At 44.4% G+C, this 20,199-nt stretch overlaps 1 protein-coding gene across 2 annotated transcripts in view; it reads left to right on the top strand.

Annotated features, from left to right (window-relative positions):
* The window catches only part of FBXO7 (F-box protein 7), a 102,543-nt gene that overhangs the window by 57,477 nt on the left and 24,867 nt on the right, over nt 1–20,199 (top strand). Inside the window, exons 7-8 of one of the 2 annotated variants that reach the window (XM_069227922.1) lie at nt 443–538; nt 17,754–17,930. In XM_069227922.1, coding sequence (XP_069084023.1) covers nt 443–538; nt 17,754–17,930 — 273 coding nt within the window. The remainder of the gene's footprint in view (nt 1–442; nt 539–17,753; nt 17,931–20,199) is intronic. The other variant, XM_069227923.1, reaches the window with a different exon arrangement.

Raw genomic sequence — 20,199 nt, 5'->3', positions numbered from 1 at the left:
TTTAGTATTCTCAGATTTAAGAAGGTTCCTTGTGTTGTAGTGAGGTTAGCATCTTTTTGTCTCATTCTTCTTTGGAAATATCCATATGATTTGAGCCACCAACAGCAAGAGGCAGCAAAGCCTTTGCCATTACCAGAGTGGGGTGAGAATGTTGTGAGGCTTGAAGATTGTGGAATGTGGGCATATGGGGGGTGCCATCTATTGCTATGAAAACCCTTGCACCACCAGAGTAGAAATGCAATAACCATAAGCATAAACGTTCTTCTTCAATAACCATGTGCTTTTTATTTGTAGATTATATTTTACTGTTGTTTAGTTGATGTATGGTGCCTCCAGTGCACATATACCCCAAAGTGTTTTAGAGGCTTGAACCCTACTCATATCTGTTTTGTTGCTTGTTCCGAAACTCCACATGCCACTTACTGTCTTGTTCTTTTGGCAGAAGAAAATGCTGCTAGCATCTACAAAGATCTCCAGAAGTTATCAAGACTAGTAAAAGACCAGCTGGTGTATCCTCTGCTGGCTTCTGCCCGGCAAGGTAAGCCTGAAGCATCATAGACACTGTGTTTTCTTAGCAGGTATACTTATAAATGAGGATAGTGCAGATTATACAACTTCAGAATCTCTTGGGGCAAGCTCACTGCTAAACTGCGTGTAGACTGGTTACAGTCGAAGGACCTTTCTGAGAAGAAATAATGTCTTCTCTTCCATTTTAGTGTTTCTGAACCTGTAGGTACTTTACAGATCATTTCAAAGACAAGTTTCCTTTGATTGGAGCTTACCCCTCTCTGTTTATGGATGGTTACTCCAGAAAATACAAGTTTTAGGGTGACGGAAAAAATAACTACTTAATTTACCTCAAATTACTGCATTGGTACTTGGTGAGATTCATCCTCCTCATTGATTACCTAGTTGACCCACTCAGTCCGCTGATTCCACTTCTTTTATATACATTTGTATGCATGTATGTGTTTTCTTCTGCACCGTAAACTTGGCTGAAAACCAGAGGAGCCTACCTAGGCTCTATAGCAAAGATACTATCAAAGTGAATCTATGCTGGGGTGCTGGGTTCTGTTATTGGAGTTGTACAGCATGGTTTTTATCTTTTATTGCTTACATAGCAATATAAACCTTCAGTATTTAGGCTGTTGGATAATTGGATAGTGTGCAAAGCAAAATAGATCAAATACATCTTCTTCCCTCATTAATCCTAAAACATTGTGTGTTCTGAGACCAAATCCCGATGGCTAAAACCAGCTGACTGTTTATGAATCCTGCTGGAATCTTAATGAGGTGGCTACCTCAATGAGGAATGTTTAAGTTTGGATACAAACTTCAAAGGCACTTATTACAGGTGGACTAATAAATTCTAATGTGTAGTAACTATTGTTACCACACATATACAAATTATGTGTTTTATGGTAAATATCAACAGGTAAAATGTGCTGCTATTTATTAGAGAAAATGGCCGATAAATACAGTAACATGCAGATTTTGATGAAGTAAGCACACAAATCCACATGATGTTCCCTCAAAACCTGTAATAGATTACAGTTTATTGTAATTGGCTTAGACCAGTCTTCTGTTCTGTATGTTGTAGTTTCCTGTGTTGCCAGTAGAAGGGCAAAGTTTGACATGTGACTTCTCCGCAGACATCATACAGCAGTCTGTTAATCAAAACTGCTGCAGAGGCTACCTTCCCTGTTGTTCAGTGATCACTTTGATTATCAGGCAATGCCTTGTTCACCAAGCAGAAACGAGCATGTGTAAAATGACTAAACAGCCAATATTTCCAAAGCTTGGACATTTATAGTAGTTCTTTAAAACTTTTGTGCGCTATCATCTACATGGGCAGCATCCCTATTTTTTTTCTACAGCTCCTCTGTGCACTGCTACTAGAAACAAAAAGATGATGGATAAAAATATGAATAAGCTCCTTCTAGGATAAGGCAATATAAATTTGATTGGTAACTCGTGGCAACCTTTGTAATGCATTCCTTTCAGGTTGCCCTCCCTGACATCATAGTTGCATAGTGGTTTGGGTAGTTCACAAGCAAGTTCTATGTTCAAAGTAGGTTTTCCCCTGCTAAAGTCAAACTGATTCATCCCTGGTTGCCTGTGTTGTTGCTTTCTTTCAATAATAGACATAAAATGCAGGGATCTGTATGAGTGTAATGCGCAGGTCATGAGAAACAAGTCCAAACTGCTATAACATGTGACTCTTGACTATGTGGCCTTTGAAAACTGGACAGAAGTTGAAAAGATGCACTACTCCAAGACTATTTGACGTTTTAAAAATCACAGATGCTTTGATTGGCTGTAACTTCCCACCTTGGACCCTTGGATTAGTGCTTCGTCCACAGCAGTATAGGAAGAATACATCTGACTTAGAGAGGAACTGCTGCAGGGCTGCCTCTCTCTCTTCAGGCTTGGCCAGCATGAAGCCTTGCAGGTGTGACCTATTGAGAGACGGAGAGCGTCTCTTCATGAGGACTGAACTTCCCATGCTAGAAACCAACCTCTTTCCGGTAAAGCGTATACAAGTCCCAGCTGACCAGAAGCCACCAGTGTGCTGAGGTTACCAATGTGCTGCAAGATACCTGCAGTACACCTGGCCAGAAAAACACAGAATGAGGAACACCCCCTGAGTTGGATGTTTTAAGGTCCTAGAACCTTTTGAACCATCCTTATTGACCATATGGGTTGAGAGGAATCTTTTAAAGGTGAAATGAAGCTTGAAGTCCTCAGACCAGTTGCCAGTATTACTGAACTGGTAAAGCAAGCCACTGTAGTAGGAGTACCAAATCTCACGGGTGCCCCTGCCACCAGAAAAGCCTGACTGCTTGAAAAGTAACATTGGAACTACATAGTTGGTGCAGGATACTTAATCTGTCCTATTGCAAATGTTTACACCCAGATGGGACCTTGAATTGTTTAAGGGATCCAGTGATTTCTGGACAGTCTCAACTGGACAGCAGTTATTATATCCCAATCCCTAACAGGATTTTCAGAAGCACCATTGAGTTCATGGGGGTGGGGCCCTTGTGGTCTGGGGGGGGCGGAGTTTAGGGCAGAAGAAATGTATGTGGAAATCCTCTTAATTTTGCCAGCCTAATGGAAACCTGTGCTAAGGCTTTAGCCCACTGAGTTATCCAGTGTAGTTCCCATAGTTAGATCAGAACTAGATTTGAGTGTTGACTCTTGTGTCCACAGCACAAATCTTAATCCTCTACTGGAGAATAGCTCTCGCACTAGACCAGCGATAGGAACGTTTTGGAAGATGTGGAGAATGCTAGAGCAGAGCCCCATGTGATAAAAATGGCCACGTGGCCAATGCTGCAGAAAATTTAGCAGCGATCGTGTAGGAGTGTTAATAACATTTGGGGGTTGTGCCTTTGCAAAAAAAGATGCTGATTCCATATGTTGTGTTTATTCTGCTTTTAACTGTTATAGCTACGTATCTGTTAATTAAAGAGCTTTGGACACCACAGGAAAACAGTACCCACATAGAATATTTCCCAGTAACATCAGACTACCACGTCTCACATTTATGTGCAGGCTGAAGGAGTACTACATATAGATTTCACTCAAAATTAGACACCAGGTAATAAAGCCCAGTAGATTAACAGGATAAACTAGTTTAAACCGCAAACACAGTATGGGAATAGCCTGCACAGAGTTTCAAACACCGAAAAATAGAGACTGTTTGCTGGCTGACACTCTGGCCTGTCAACCCAGTGGGATGGATCTTCAGACCCAAATAGTAGACTTAGGCGGTCATTCTGACCGCGGCGGTCGGCGGTCGCCGCCCGCCAAGCGGTTCCCGCCGAAAGACCGCGGCGGCCATTCCGGCTTTCCCGCTGGGCCGGCGGGCGACCGACCGCCAGAAGACCGCCGGCCAGCCCAGCGGGACAGCCCCTTCAACAATGAAGCCGGCTCGGAATGGAGCCGGCGGAGTTGAAGGGGTGCGACGGGTGCAGTGGCACCTGTCGCGATTTTCACTGTCTGCACAGCAGACAGTGAAAATCTTTGTGGGGCCCTGTTAGGGGGCCCCTGCACTGCCCATGCCAGTGGCATGGGCACTGCAGGGGCCCCCAGGGGCCCCACGGCACCCGTTCCCGCCATCCTGGTTCTGGCGGTGGACACCGCCAGAAACAGGCTGGCGGGAAGGGGGTCGGAATCCCCATGGCGGTGCTGCAAGCAGCGCCGCCTTGGCGGGTTCCCTGGGCCAGCGGGAAACCGCCGGGAAACCGCCGGCTCCCCTTTTCCGACCACGGCTTTACCGCCGCAGTTAGAATCGCCCAGGAAGCACCGCCAGCCTGTTGGCGGTGCTTCCGCCGCACTCCGCCATGGCGATCATGGACCGCCAAGGTCAGAATGGCCCCCTTAGTCAAGTATTTTATTATGTTTTGGTACTCTAAGGAGGACCACATAAATACAACCAAATTGTTCAAAAACTAACAATAAAAATAATACAAATTAAAATACTGAAAGAGACATGCTCACTAGTACCATACTTTATGATAAACCCTGCACTTTAAACCCAAATAAAGTGCAAGAAAAGTGCAAATGCAAGGGATTATTTCAATGAACAGTCCAAGTCTTGTGCAGCACAATTAACTATGTGTCCTAATACAGTGCCTAGCAAGACAAAGAAATTAATTTTAACAATATGAAAAACTACTAATAGAGTATTTTATCATGGATTACATTGTCTAACTTGATACAAAGCATATAAAAATACAAATTCGAAAAGAAGTTATGTGAGTCCCTTTTAAAAAAAAAAAAAAAAAAGAATTGTGCAATCTGTTCCAGTGGGAGGGGCAAATCAGTATGGATGAGCTTCCGCCACCGAAGTTGTACTATACTTTATAAACTATGGTCTTAACAATTGACGACGCAGCGTGTAAAGAGAGGGACACACAAATATCACAATTTAGATCTTGGACATAACTCAAGCAAGGATCACAAAACCTCTCCTCCCTAGGTATCCTCTCCCAAGCTCCAATAACAATTGGTAGCGGTAGCACATTCAACCTTAATAATAAGATTATTCTGCACACACCATGGGGAAGGTTCCATACCACATAATGTTGAGTTTTTTTTTTTTTTTTACAAATACTGCTCCTCGCAACAATATCATTCCATGCATGCTGAGCACAAAACAAAATATCCCTTTTTTGACTTGCTTCATTTTTAACAGCCACTTGGGCAGGGGTGCCATATCATTCTGGCCAATATCAAACATATCCAGAACTTTCAGGTAATTTTAGAATAGAGCACTCTTTTCCTTCAGATTGTAGATTATTTCGTGTTTCAAAGCTGCACAGATGGTACCAGGGTCATTATCCAGTAAACTGCTCCCCCACCTCATAACAGCTGCCAGAAAGAGAGGAGACCAAACTCAAGCCAGAAGGTGGAAGTGGCAGCCGGATGATTCAGATTACAAATTTGGTGCCAAATACACCCTTCCACCTTTTCAAAAAAGGACCAACACTGCTCCTCCATTACTTCACAGGCATAGCCCGAAGAGGGAGGTATTTTAATCTTATAGACTACAAGAACATGGACAAATAGTAGTCTTAGTTTGGAAACCTTGGAGGATGAGACTAGTAGGCTAATTTCTAAGTACAGGCTCCCCGTCCTGCTCTACCCTTCCCCAGCCAAGGACTTTCTAGATGTCTCCCTGCCCCTGCTTAGAGCATCAGTTGATCAAACCCACAAAAGACAATTGGAGGAATTCTTAATATACGTAAAACCTCAATCGTTTGGGTACAATTCCAGCCCATCATTCTTTTGCCCACCTTGCCACTTTAGTTTGCATACAGACATATGCAAATCAGTCTTGATCCTGCCCCAATAGAAGTAGTCCAACTCGAACTGCCAGGTCCTTCCTAAAAAGGAACACAAACAGGCCAAGACAGGTTTTGACCTGGTTGGGGCTTGTCCATTGGTTGTAACATGGTTCCAGTGCCAGAGTGAGCACAGGACCCATCTCTGAGCATACCCTTTCCACTTAGGGTGGTACATTAAACATACAAAATGCTATTGGAGAAGTGTTTGCAGTATGTTTAACCACTGGCAATCTCTCAGAATAGCCTTCCAACCCATCATTCTTTTCCTCAGCATACCATCTCAGTTTGGACCCAGCCTTATGCAAATCAGTCTTGACCTTTCTCCAATAGAAACAGTCCAGTGAGAACTGCCAGGTGAGGTCGGCCCTGAACCGGAACACAAGCAGCCCAAGACAGGTTTTGCCCTGACTGGGGCTTGATAAGGAGTTGTAGCTTTGGTTTTTGTGTTCCCATCTGGAGGACACCCGGTCTTGTTGTTCATAATTAACTGTTCCTATTGGAGGAGGACAAAGAATAGATTGCATAAAGCGGGTCTATGTCTGGTATAGCACATTGTGTGAAAAACTATGGTCTGAGATGAATTCAAGACCTCCTATGTGCGCCTTGTATGGCCAGACGTGGGTCCCATGCTTGCTGAACCATAGTGCTCAAGCTATAACTTACTGATGAGGCCTAAGTAGGTCGAGACTGGTCTAGCGTTGGTTCTGTGCCCACCTGGAAGGGACCTGGTCTGGCAGTTCGGGCTGGACTGTTCCTATTAGAGCAGGTCCAAAACTTTTTTGCCCAAGGCATTCCTTTTCTAGAATGGCACAGTGGGTAAAAAAAACGATGGCCTGAAATGCGACCCAGAGATTGGCAGTGGCTGAGATTAAAACAAGCATTCCTTTCATCAGCGTGTTGTTTTTGCTATAGCATCAGTGGGTCTTCTTCCAACAAACTTGATAGGCCTTAAGAAAATAAAGATTATCATTTCCAAGGGTAAAACAAGTACGCAAGAGCATTGTCTCAGAGAAAGATAAGGAAACCCTGGAGCAGGAGAGGTTAGGGTAGGGAGTGAATAAGTGTGGTAAAGCACACTAGGGCCTGCTTTCTGCCTCCATTTTAAAAATGCACATTTTAACTTTGCACTTTCCTTCTGATGGTAAACTTTTACAAGGCTTTTCACTCATGCGATAATATGCTGAGAAATCACTGTACATGCAGCTTGTTTCTTGGAAGCGTTGATGCCATTTAACCTGTACACTCCGTCCAAGGCTAAGCACGTAGAACACGATGCCCTAAGTATTCTGATTGTTCGTGGAGACAGCTCTGCACTTGCAGGCATATCACAGCATCGAGCCTGCCCCTCTGACACAGTGTGACACAAACTGTGCTTATATTAGAAAAACTGCCTCTGAGCCACATTCTGCAGAGGAGCACTTCTGTAGGCATTATTCTGGACCACAGCACACAGTGCCAAGATGCAGCTTGGCTAACTCTGATGCTGATCCTAACCGTTGCCCTGCACAGGACAGTAGCCTGCACTACACCAGACTGGCTTCCTTGTACATCTTACCCAGGTATGGGGAGTCGAGCTGTCCCAATCTGGCAGAGGATACGCTCACTATGCTCTTGATAGTGTAGGTAGCAACCAATAGGAGTTTACCAACACAGTAGTATTACCATGGTTGAACGGTTTATATTTTTCACCATTTTCGTAACGCTGGTTACCATGCTTTGTCTCGTTTGCCTAATAATCGCAGCTCATGTTTTTTTCACAAGAATAAGATTGTTGCAATAAATGCTCTGAAAGATATTTCTGAATCTTTCTTGTGTCTCATCTTTTATATGCTGAGTGACAACAAAAGGGTAGATCTGTTACCACAGTTTCTTTGGGAATCTGAGTAGCCATGTTTGAGGTTGCAAAACCCGTTTGGTATCCTGGTGTATTTAGGGGTTTCGGATGGGGCACAGTAAGCTAGCTAGGAGCTGTGTCAACACTTCCTGAATGGTATATGGATATTGAGTCACTCTACCTTGACATTTATGTTGGCCAGATATACAGTCCTACTTGATTCATAAAAACCGTATAACATAAGGATCATTGATTGACAAGACAGGACCATAACAAGATAAGGATGTCCAATTTCATCAGATTCAGTAAACTATTACCGAAACAGATAAAGCACCTCTGTATCTTACGTGCTCTGCCATTAGAAACTACTCATCTGCCTTCCTATATCAGAGAATTCCAGAGGATGTTGTATTCATTTATCCCATTTGTGCAAATGTGCTGGCATGGCTGAACATGTTCAAGATGTCATTTACAGCTCAGAGGATATGTTCTGATGAGCAGAAGGTGACTCTACTGAACAGTCTTCCAACCAGTGTGAATGAAGATATCCTTCAGTTGGATGAACAACAACATATGAGGTTTGAGAATATGAAAGATTCTGGAAAAGCAGTTATGAGTAATCCCAACCAGATATCAGAAACACTTTAGAGGTCAAGATAAGAGTTGTGGGGAGTGGTCAGGCCTAATTACTAGTAGAAAAAAATTAGGATGGATGTGTAAAAGGGATACAAAAAATATACTTCATTGTATCACCTCGTACTTAATGAGCAGCTCAGAAATGTGTGGTTACCAGAACAACTGCAGTATTTGACTTACTTGAAAGAGATTGATCTCACACAAAAAGGCAACAAATGTTGGCAAGGGGGCCGCTAACTGTGTTGTGCACAAATAGTAGGCGCATCAAACATCCAAGTCCATCCCAGCTGGGACAGAATATTCTGTTGGGTAGGTCTGTTTAAGAGGGTTGCAATGTGGAGGGGTCAAGGAAACATTTCTCCATTCTAAGGATGTTGGTCATTTTTCAAGTGACAGATAATCGGCCCCCTTTCCCAACGAGAATCCTGCTAGCGAACAACCAACAACTATCCAATCTTATAAAATAAACCTGTAATTTATTTACCAACGTTCATTTCCCATCATCGATCTGCAAAAGAAGTGACATCACTGGATGTCCCATCATCTGTCTGCACAGGAAGTTTACATTACTGGTTCCCTCTCAAAACTGTCTCTAAAAGGAGCTTGCACAGGAGTGATATCACTGGATTTTTCATTATCCATCTTCACAAGAAGTGACATCTCCATTTTCCTGCAATCTGTACAGGAAGTGACTACTGAATTTCCCATCATCCAACTGCACAGTAAGTGGCATCACTTCCAGCCCTTCCACCACTTCATTCAAATCTTTGCCCCGGTGTCTCCATCAAAAAACGGGCAAAGACATGGGCATGTTCTGTTAAGGACAGAAAGGGCCTTGGGCCAAAACCCCACATGACCCTGTCATAGCATTCACACAACACAACGACCCAGTCCCATATACATCACACTAACTACCTTACACCCTCAAACTACAGAGCAGACATTCCAACTCGCGCGTATCTGCATTTGTTCTGTGGTACTCCAAGCACTAGTCCTTGCAGATTTCACAAGCTTCACTTTGCACAAGCTTGACACCTTCTTCACAGAAACATGGTTTCTACATCTTTGCACATCCTAGATGTCTTTCTTTCCACAGGCTACAGCATCTGTCATGTGGACCTCACGTTTAAGAAGGGTGGAGGCCTGGACGTCATCAGTAACCCCTCCTGGCCCTGCACTCTTAAGCGAACAACCAACCTCACCCTCAAGGAATATGTTGCCGAAAAAACAAAGACAGCCTGCTACCAGCACTCGAAGGTCAAACCATTGCTTCCAGAAAGCAACTTCAATACTGTGGTTTAAGCCCTTGTATACTCTTGCATCTGGATGGTAGTAATGCCCTACTCCATGGCCTCCCAGATTCCACCCTTGAGCCTTAAGGGCATCCTACATACCACAGCACAACGCGTACACAGTCTGAAGAAATATGATCACATTGCCCCCATCCTGATGGAACTTCACTGGCTCCCCTTGCCGGCCCGCACCTTCTTCAAAACCAGTTGGATCATTTACAAACACCCCTGCTTATCTTGCTGACAAACTCACCATCTTTGGTGGATCTTTTCACACCTATAGCTAACACACCATCAAACTGCAGACTAAGACATGTAAAATGGAAAAAAATCAAGACTACAAGCCTTTTAAATCTATACACCTTGGGTTTGGAACACCATCCTCTTATCCATCAAGACCGCAACAGTGCTGCTGCAATTTAGAATTGAATACTACCTCTTCAAAGAATACTGCATCAAAATGCATTAATTGTCCACAACCCAGATTCCTCTCCTGTTACTTGTTGAATTTAGGCTATTCTTTGACAGTGTAAAGCACTCTGCTGCCTTTTTGCATGCATTTATATATTCAAAAATGTTATTGCGTATCTTATGAAAGGTGCACCTAAAGCGAAAAGGCAAAATATGGGATCAGTTTGTTTGATCCTATGAACTTAAAAAAAAACATAGAAATCAGTGGGGGTTGATCTGGTAGATTATCCTTCAAAGGGCATTTTCTTTGCACTGGTACAATAATCAATCTCTGTTAACTGTGAGAAATCATTTCAAATAATCTAATCATCAAGGTAGAGGTAATGTTTTGGCTCACTAATGAGTCAAAGGCCACCTTCATCACAACAGGATAAATTGGGCTTTGGATAACTGGAAAATAAACACAAAAAGAAAATGCAACTTACACATCCCCTTTAAGATTCTAGTGTTAGCCAAAGCTTCATGAAGTTACAGGAAAAAGGAAATAAATATTTTTCTAGAAAAAAAGGTTTAGTGTGTGTATAGTGTAATAAGACTAATGTATGCTAACGCGAAAATTCCTTGAGCGTATGGAAAATGCCCAACAAGGGGGACACAAATCTTCCTTCTAACACAACGCAGCTACTTACCTCCATGCTATTTAAGAAAACTCAACCATTAATAGGACACAGATGCTAGTTATATCTTTGTCTTTTAATCCATAATTAGGTTTGGTAAAGAACATAGAGAGGTGTGACTTCACCATTACCTTACCTCTGAAAAGGGATGTACAAGGAACATCCAGTCCTAATTAGAAAGATCCACTATCAGTTCCTTTTCACCTCGACTTTAATTAGATGAGAACAACAAATGGCCTATCAAAAGATTATTGTTAGCAGTACAAAAAGAAAAAATAGGGTTTTGTAAGATATATGCATCGAGAGAAGCCTTTAGCACTTTAATGAATTAAATAATCAGTTGCATCTAAATGTGATATACTTTCGAATGTGGCAAAGAAAGAGTACTTTTGAAGTATAGACGAGAGAGCCCTCTTCTATCACACATGTTTTGCAAAAGATAAGAAGGGCTTAGTATAAGTAGCCTTTTCGCAGAGAGCTCAGCACTGACGAGAAGAAATCAGCCTTACAGTAGGCTGGACCATCAGCCATTAAGCGGTTTCGGTATTGCTAAGCTATTATGAATGGACATAAAGGAACCTGCACTTGAGATTTCTAATTTACAAATCACTTTTTGGAAACTGATTTGAAATTGCACAAAAAAAACATTAGCACACTTGTACAACTCCTCATCAAGATCACAAGGGCAGAGAAAAAAATCGAAGATTTATAAGATAGTAATCACTTATTGCTGTCATTCTCATTAGACCTGAATTACAAAGAAATATATAGACAGTTCAGTTAAAAAAAGAGAAGTGTTTGATGTGTTGTTTGCTCGTGCTGAGGAGGTTGAGGATAGTTGCTTTAATTCTATGTCAGGACCAGAGTTGAGGATTATGCTTTCTTTCTTTGCCTTTATTCAAATAGCAGCCATGTCAGAACAATATAAACTACACCTCCTATGAACATCTGGGAAAAGTTTATCAAACAAACAACCAATCAAAGAGAGCCACAGTCCATTATATGTTGCCTTCAATACACTATCTTGCTCTTTCTTCGCTGCTCCTCGCAGCTGTCAGATAAGTGCTCCCCCATTTTGTTATGCTGTAGCTGTATGTTTGCGGTGCTCATTTTGCTGGGAACTGGTACCACAGATTGTGCTTTTCCCTTTCAGTTGTGTTGTTTTCACTTGCGGAAGCGCCCTCGCTTCTACGCAGCATTGGTCTTTTGAGACATCGGTGCGGTCCACTGACTGAATGGTTGTGCCCGCACATCCGTGCGAGGTGCAGGAGATTCATGATTCCTACTTCGAGGAGAAGGCCATTACTTACTTCACAATTGATGAACTTTTCTATGGCATATTAGATGCTTCCATACACAGGACTGCCTCAGAAGCTATAGCACCGCTCGAATGCAGACTCATGAATCCGCAGCGCTGTGCCTTAAACTCCTTGAGCCAAGGGCAGACCCCAACGGGCTACCCCCTTCAGCCTTCTAGCATACCCGAGACACCTTAGCCTTCCATGAAGCGCACAGGCGTCAATCTCGATGCCTTTGCCCGGGTTAAACAATTTTTTGGGGATCGGGCTTCTTTTGAATCTGACTAGAGTATAACTTCTGACCCTCCCCAATCCCTGGGGCGGACAATTCCCCAACCCCCAATGACGAGCTTGAGCCAGAGCGGTTGTGGCGTCTGCGTTCAGACCCCTCACCCTCTGATGGCACGGCACCCATGGCATCACCTGAGTCAGACATGTTGGATCTTGATCGGCTCCTCCAGCTATGCTCGTCCAATTGTGTTCCCGCCAGCAAAGTGGCCGCCTATGTGGCTGAGCCCTTGAGAAAACCTCTTGAGAAGGAGGTTCATAATAGCCTCAGGGCGGCGTGCCCTCGACCTTCGTTGGCTGATAAGGTCGCCCTTACCCTGGACATTGATCCTCGTATGGCCACTTCTCTTGCAACGTACATCTGTGATCCTAAAAGGGCAATTGACAGATCCAGACGTTCCTGCCAGGACAAATTGTTGGACCTGGCAGGTCTGCTGACCAAGATTCTGGATGTGGCGGATAATGCCAGGGCCTCAAGTGCCTTGATTTCACCCGAGATCCTCTTGGGAGGAGTGCAGAGGGCTATAATTTTCCTTGGCAATGCCAACTGCACTATCTCCACGGAGCGATTCCTTCCAATCAAAACTAACCCTAGGGTGGGGGACTTGGCTACATCGGATGCGGCCCGGTGGCATAGGGGGTCTTTTTCAGCGACCTGTTTATAAAAGAACTCAGCAGGTTTGTGGCCACTTTTACATCTCTGGACAGGGCCCGGTCCTCAATTTAAATAGATTTACTCCCCCGGGGTCTTTGCCAGGGCCGGCTGTGGAAGGGGGAGCTCGGCTGGCCGTGGGCAGCAGCAGGCCTCCTCGAGTGGCTCAGCTCCTAGACATGGACATAGGTTTTGTTGTTGACTCAGTTCCAGCTACCCTCAGTCTCCCCTCCCTGAAGGTATCCAAGATTTGGCACAAGCTTACCTGTGTACTGACAAAAGAAGTAACTTTTCTCAAGGCACATTGCCCAGTGGTTGGCCTTCTCTCGTCATCCATTTAGGCCTTTTTTCCAAGGCCCTTACATTACTGCGCTCTTCAACATCTCAAGATATCCCACCTGAGGAAGAGACTCTTATATTCTCAACACGTCCCTCTTTTGGAAGAGGCGAGAGCAGAAATTTGCTGGTGGCTAGCAAACATGGAGGCCTGGAATGGTCAGGCCATTGTCTGTTCCTAACCGGAACTAGTTAAAGAGTCAAATGCCAGTGGAGTGGGATGGGGCGCTCACTGTGGGGACTGGTCCACAGGCAGAAAATGGTCAGAGTTCTCTTCATATCACTTGCCTGGAATTGCCGGCAAGCTTGTTTGCAGTCAAATGTTGGACAAAGGACCGGGGCCAATGCTCTGTTCTCCTCAAGATGGACAATGTCACTGCACATCGCTACATCAGTCACCTAGGGGGTACGCCCTCCAAGCCCTTGGCAGACCTAACCAGGTTTTTTTGGGAGTACAGCCTGGACTACAGAGTCTCAGTCATGGCGGAACACCTTCCGGGTTCAGACAATCTAGTGGCAGACGGGCAGTCCAGGTATCTGAGGGACCTCCGTTTATGGAGACTGGACCTCTCGGTTTTCACTGAACTGAGCTCTTGGTGGGGTCCCTTCTCGATCAACCTCTTTGCCTTCCGCCTAGACCATCAACTGGACAGATATTTCACCTGGAGACAGGATCCTTCAGCCCTAGCAACGGATGCTTTTGCGATGATCATAAGGCTGTCAAAGCAGGTGTGTTGCCAGCAGGTGAAAGTGGTGGTGGTCTTGCATCTTTGGAGATCTCAAGTATGGTTTCCAGTTCTGATGGAACTTTCCTAGGATTCTCCAATCTGTCTACCCCTATTTTCTCACCTCCTTCGGGATCCGTCCGGCAACCCCCATCACCTGCTCCTGGACACTTCTTTGAGCCGCAAGGCGTGAAGGATTATCGGGGTCGCTGGCATGTCCCAAGTCTTTTGACGCAAGCTGCGGATCTGCTCTCATGGCATGGGCAGGGGGCACAGTTAAACAATATTGCTCAGCATGGGTCAGATGGATGGGTTGCTGTTGTCAACGAAACTTGGATCCCGTGGGTGCTTCCATTGTCCACATCCTAAATTTTCTGGCCTCCTAGCAGCTGAAGAGAACAGTCGATTCATTTCATTTGATGCTATCAGCAGGTCATGCCACGAGCAAAGGTCGCCCGGTGGGAGAACATCCGTTGACCCAGAAACTCCTTAGGGGTGTTCGTCTTTCCACTCCTCCGACTTCCCGCTACTCCACGCTTTGGGATTGAATGTGTTGCCTAATCTTTTCATTTTTGGGCCGAGCAATATACATCTTTCACAGAAACAATTATTGGCCAAGTTAGCATCTCTTTTATGCTTGATTTCTTGTCGCAGAGTCTTTGATGCGAGCGTTGGACATTACTGTCAGAGCTTTTACTCCGAAAGGGGTGAACGTTTATATTTCCAGGAGGACCAAAACAGATCCAAAATAATTTAACACCCAGCCTTCTCAGACTTTCCGAAGCTATGTGTGGTCAGGTATTTGAAGGTCTACGAGTCTCTGATGGAGAAGTTACGTCCCCCGGGGTAAACTCCTTATTGCCCTTACCAAACTTCACAAGGTTGTCTCTTCCCTACAATAGCCAGGTAGGTGAAGTGGGCCATGCAGGAGGCAGGCATTGATACTCAGATGTTTGGGGCTCATTACACTATAGGGGCTACGGCCTCCAAAGCTTTTTCCTTGAGAGCTTGGTTGGAAGATATCATGAGTGTTGCGGATTGGTCTTCAGGTCCTGATGTAGAACATAAAATTACCTAGCTTGTGTTAGGGAAAGTTTAAATTCTGTTAAGGATATGGAGGTGAGGATTATCCCATCCAGGGTCGTGGTTCGACTATGCCCCCCAATGACAAGATGCTTCCTATCTTAAGTAAGTACATGTTTATGGACATAGCTGTTGCTTGCAAAGGTTTTAGTATTGTTTTTCCTGGTGAACTCCGTCTGACTCTTGGCTTTGCCTTTACTGTTCAGGCTGTTAAAGTTCTTGAGGTTGATTTTTTTTTTTTTCTTACAGTTTTCCTTCTCTTCATAGGGAATGATATGGGTAAACAGGATTAGCAGTTGACTTCCAGTTCTTGCCATTCGAAGAAAAAGGAAGAGAGTGTATTGAAGGCAACCTATAATGGACTGTGGCTCTGTCCGATTGGTTGTTTGTTTGATTAACTTCTCCCAGATGTTCATGGGAGCTGTTGTTTTTATTGTTCCACAAGGCTGCTGTTTGAATAAGGGTGAAGAAAGAAAGCATAATCCTCGCCTCAATAGAGTTGAAACTTTCTGTTACGAAAGTTAGGAAATTTTATATAATCTGTGTTAGTAGTCACTTGGGGGGATTGACAATGGCTAAGAATATGTTGTTGAAGCCGCAAGTAGATGTGCTGCTAACAAGGCTGGATATTTGTTGTTTCTTATTCTTTCTTGGGTCCAGCCAATTTGTACATTAGGTGAAAGATGTTTCTAGGCACAATAGTGTGAGTGAAAGTTAAGGAGCTCCATTCGTGTGAGTTTTTTGGAATGTTTAAGGATCAAGCAACACAAGCTCTTGTAGATGATGACGCATGTTCCTGGCTTGTGTATGTGGTTGATGTGTTGTAGCCTGAATAATGTTTGCTCTTGTTGGTAGCTTCTGTGTTATCTGCAGCATCCTTCTCTGTGACGTGAGCTTCATTGAGAATGAGATGTAGTTTGATTTGCTGCTGGTGTGTCTGTGGCTTATTGCAATGTGAATGAGATTGTTTGGATCGGTCGTACGATTGTTTGGTGAGATGGGGGTGAGTGTTTGCTTGTGAGTGTTTGATTATATGTGGGGTACTGGTTGTTTAGTAGATGGTGTAGTTGTACCTAACAGGTGGGAAGCAGGGTCTGACGGAAGCAGGAGTCGCCCTTATCTATTTGAACCATTTGCTACAAACACCAATGCCATCAGATACAGAAGATAAAAACATGAAATGATTGGCTGATGCATTTCCTCATTCCTTTTGCCTTTCTGCTGTTGCTGGCTCGCAGTTGAGGGGCGTGACCAAATATTATAATTTTAATGTAACTTTCATTTGTGCAACAAGCCTTATGTAATGATTGGTAGAAAATAGATGGTTAAGAGCTTGTTTGTGTTACCATGGGTGCTAATTCATTATTGTTAGTCTAATACTTTCATAGAACCAGCTAATACCAATAATGGTTTAAAAGAAGCTCATTCATGCTGTACTGTATCACCCCTGGATGAGGCAGCTTGTCTGGTCAAATTACCTACCTGGCCTGCATAGTCTTACTGTGTCAAAACCTATGATCTGATCTTTTAGAGCATGTTAGAGGAGCCCTGTTGTGCATTACATTTTCACCCTTGTCACCAGCTTAATCAGCACGGCTGTCTCTACTAAAACTGCACCATTTGCAAGTGTCACTGCTCATCGGTAGTGATGGAACTGCAGCTGTTACCTTGGAGGTCGGAACCTAAAGGCTGAGCATGGCGCTAAAGTCAAACTTTCTATCCTTTTACCTGCCAACATTATCTCTAGCATACATGGCACTTTAGAAAGTGAACTACATACCACTCTCCCATTCCTGCTAGACCCTGCCTCTGATGGAGTAAGGGAAGAGAGAAAGAAGACTGCTTCCTTTCCAACTGGATCCAGCATAGTACTGAATAGAGCCGAAACTCTAGACTTGGGAATGTCTACATTGCCAGTGCAATTAAGTGACCTCATACAGAGCCATTCATCAGCAGTAATCAGGCGTTCTTTGCGATGTCTAGTATTGCAATATTTAAAAAAAAGAAATGTAGCAACGGTTGATTGTAAACTTTTTAACTTCTTGCCTATATATTCTTCCCCTTGGTCGTACTATGCTACTATTTTATGTTTCCTCCCTTTTCCATCACCCCTTCCTCCCATTGTTTGTCTTTGATGACCTCACTCTGTCCTTTCTCCCTGTGATTCTTTTTCCATATCTACTCCATTTTCATTATTCCACTATCCCACTCTGTTACTCTCACCTCTTTTCTGTCCCTCTCACTTCCTCTTGTCATTCTTTTCCCCTGAAATTCTCCTTCCTCTACAGATTTAATTCCAGAACTGTTTATTTCCCTGACTCAGTTTCTCCTTCTTCTTCCTGTATTTCACTATTTCTTCTCCCGGTCGTGTCTTCTTCCCCTTAATCCTTTAAACCTCTGCTGCAAAAAAATGACATCTCCTTCTCAACCTTTCTTGCCATCTTCACCTCCTCACCACTCACCCTCCTCTTGCTCCTCTCGCCTCTTCTTTTCCCTGCCTTTGCTTCTTCTTAGTCTAACTCCACACTGTTACTTCTTTCCTCTCTTCTCACTTGTTCCTCCATTCTTCTCTTTTTTGCCTGTTGACCATATCTTCTTATTTTCCTCCTGCCCGCTTCTCCTTATTTCTAATAAACGTTTCCCCTGCTGTGCTACTTTCCATGCAGCTTTGAACCTCCCTGATGTCTTTGGCCTGGTGGTGCTTCCCCTGGAACTGAAGCTGCGCATTCTGAGGCTCCTGGACGTGCACTCGGTCATTGCGCTCTCTGCCGTCTGCCGTGACCTCCATGTGGCAACCAGTGACCCCTCGCTCTGGCGTTTCCTGTACCAGCGGGACTTCAGAGGTGCACCAGCTCTCTTAGTCACAGCATGTCTGCTTGTTTTTCAAAATATATATTTTTATTTTATATAGCTGGTCTTGTGCTTCACGTGACAATTGCTCTAAAACAATTTAGTAAAATGATTCAAGTAGATAAATACAGAGGTAAAAAGGAATGGAGCCAACAGAAAAACCAGAGTGACAAAACAATATCCTAACTATATAGGTAATAATACAATTGTAATAAACATTCCAAGTTAGATCTCACAGTTTCCCTTCAAAGTGAGAAGAGGAAACAAACACTGTGGTTAGATGGAGATTCCTTTCCCACCTCTTCTCTAGAGCTCCTACCAACAAATGTGCACTTAACATCAAGGGACTCCTAACATTTGGAATCAGTGGATATTTGTAGGAAAGGGCCCCTTTTTGACATGGTCACCCCCACTTTTGGCTGGTATTAAATGCAATTTTGACAGACCGTGCACTGGGTTCCTACTAGCCTGGTCCCCAGTGCCAGATCTCTTTCCCTAAAAATGTACATTTGTTCCCCAATTGGCAATACGTTTGGCACCCCTGTAAGTCCCTAGTAAATGGTACCCCAGGTACATAGGGCATGGGTACCAAAGAGGATCCCCAAGGGCTGCAGCATGTATTGTGTCACCCTTAAGGACCTCTCACCTAGATCATGCAGACTGCATGTCTTGGTGCAGCTAAAGGTGAAAACACAACATGGCCTGTGTGCCATGCCCACTAACACTGCATGTGATATATGTAAGTCACCCCTACTGTAGGCCTCACATCCCTAAGGGAGGGTGCATTCTATTACATGTGAGGACATATCTGCAAGAGCAGATATGCTGCTGCTATGTCTTTGTTGATTCTTAGACCTAGTAAGTATTCAGGTAAGCCATTTTAAATACATGTGCTGGTCAATATGAGTTCTCCAGCTACATCATGGCTTAACTGAAATTAGGGATGTTTGATATCAAACATCTCATGTTAATAAAACCACGCTGATTCCAGTGACGGTTTTGTTAATACGTGCACCCAGAGGGTACCTTAGAGGTACCTCCTGAAAAACCCACCAACTGCTGGTGTACTGACCGACTAGTATTAGCCAGCCTGCCACCAACGCACATGTTTCTGACCACCAAGGGTGAGAGCCTCCCCTCTTGCATGGTGAGGAACAAAGTCTGCTCTGGCTAGCGGGTTAACACACCCCTTCCAAAAGGATGACCTGCAAATTCGCATTCCAAAGCAGGGGGATTCAAAGAGCCTACTGCCCTTGATATGCAGATCTGGCTTACCTTAGAGGTGATGCCTACCCCACTGACTCAAGACCCATTTGGCACCTGGACAGGTGGGAAAATTAGTAGTCAGAACGGCGTGTCCACCCTTCAGATCGGTTCCACCCCTAAGGTGAGCTGCCTGATGTTGACACAAAATTTAGAAGTTTGCCATCTTAGTGATAGCAGATCTAGGAACTCTGGGACAGGGCTAAGCCCACTTCCCACAGGAAGTGGTCATATACGGGGCGTAGTGACTCCAGGAGTAAGTAGCCCATTGGCTACTACCCTACACTCCTCTAGCACCCCTAAATTCAATACTTAGGGGAGCCCCTGGCACAAAATAATCAGATCCTGTCAATCTGAAAGAAGAAGGCGGACCCTGAAGAGACACAAAAGCAAGAACAGAAGACCAGCAGCTGACTTGGTCCCAACCGAACCGGCCTGCCTGCCTGCCTGCTGTCTTCGACAGTTCTGCCAAAGACAACTGTTTCTGCAACTGCTAATGCTTCCAAAAGCCTGGGAAGGCTGCCAGCCATCAGCCATGAACCAGGAACTCCTGTGGAATAGGTGATCTGCTCCCCTGCATCCTCCAGGTATACCAGAAGAACTGCGAAGACTCCGGACTGCCAAAACCTGACACCGGAAAGCACCACTGCCCCTGTGCCCCTTAACCCGAGTTGAAGTGGGCTAACAGTTCCTTCAGAGATGAAGCCCATCTTGGATTTTCCAACAGTGGACTTCCCAGCGGCGCCTACTGCCTCTTTGTTCAGGGCCCCCTCTACCACAAATGCCCTGGTGACAAAAACTTGATGCCTCAGGACACCTATGCACCCAGCTGCCCCGACACGAGGAGAAGATGACCAAAGGTGTCCCTATGCCCCCGAGCAGTGTGAGACCTGAGACCTTTTGTTGGTTCAGTTGGACTAGTCCTCCAGCCCCAGCTTGCAGCATCTTTCTTCCCAGATGCCCCAGTGCCTCCCGAAGTGACCAGTTGATGTTGCCCTA

The sequence above is a fragment of the Pleurodeles waltl genome, chromosome 4_1, assembly GCF_031143425.1.
Source record: "Pleurodeles waltl isolate 20211129_DDA chromosome 4_1, aPleWal1.hap1.20221129, whole genome shotgun sequence".
In the NCBI taxonomy this organism is placed as follows: domain Eukaryota; kingdom Metazoa; phylum Chordata; class Amphibia; order Caudata; family Salamandridae; genus Pleurodeles; species Pleurodeles waltl.
This window is presented reverse-complemented; position numbering and strand designations above follow the sequence as displayed.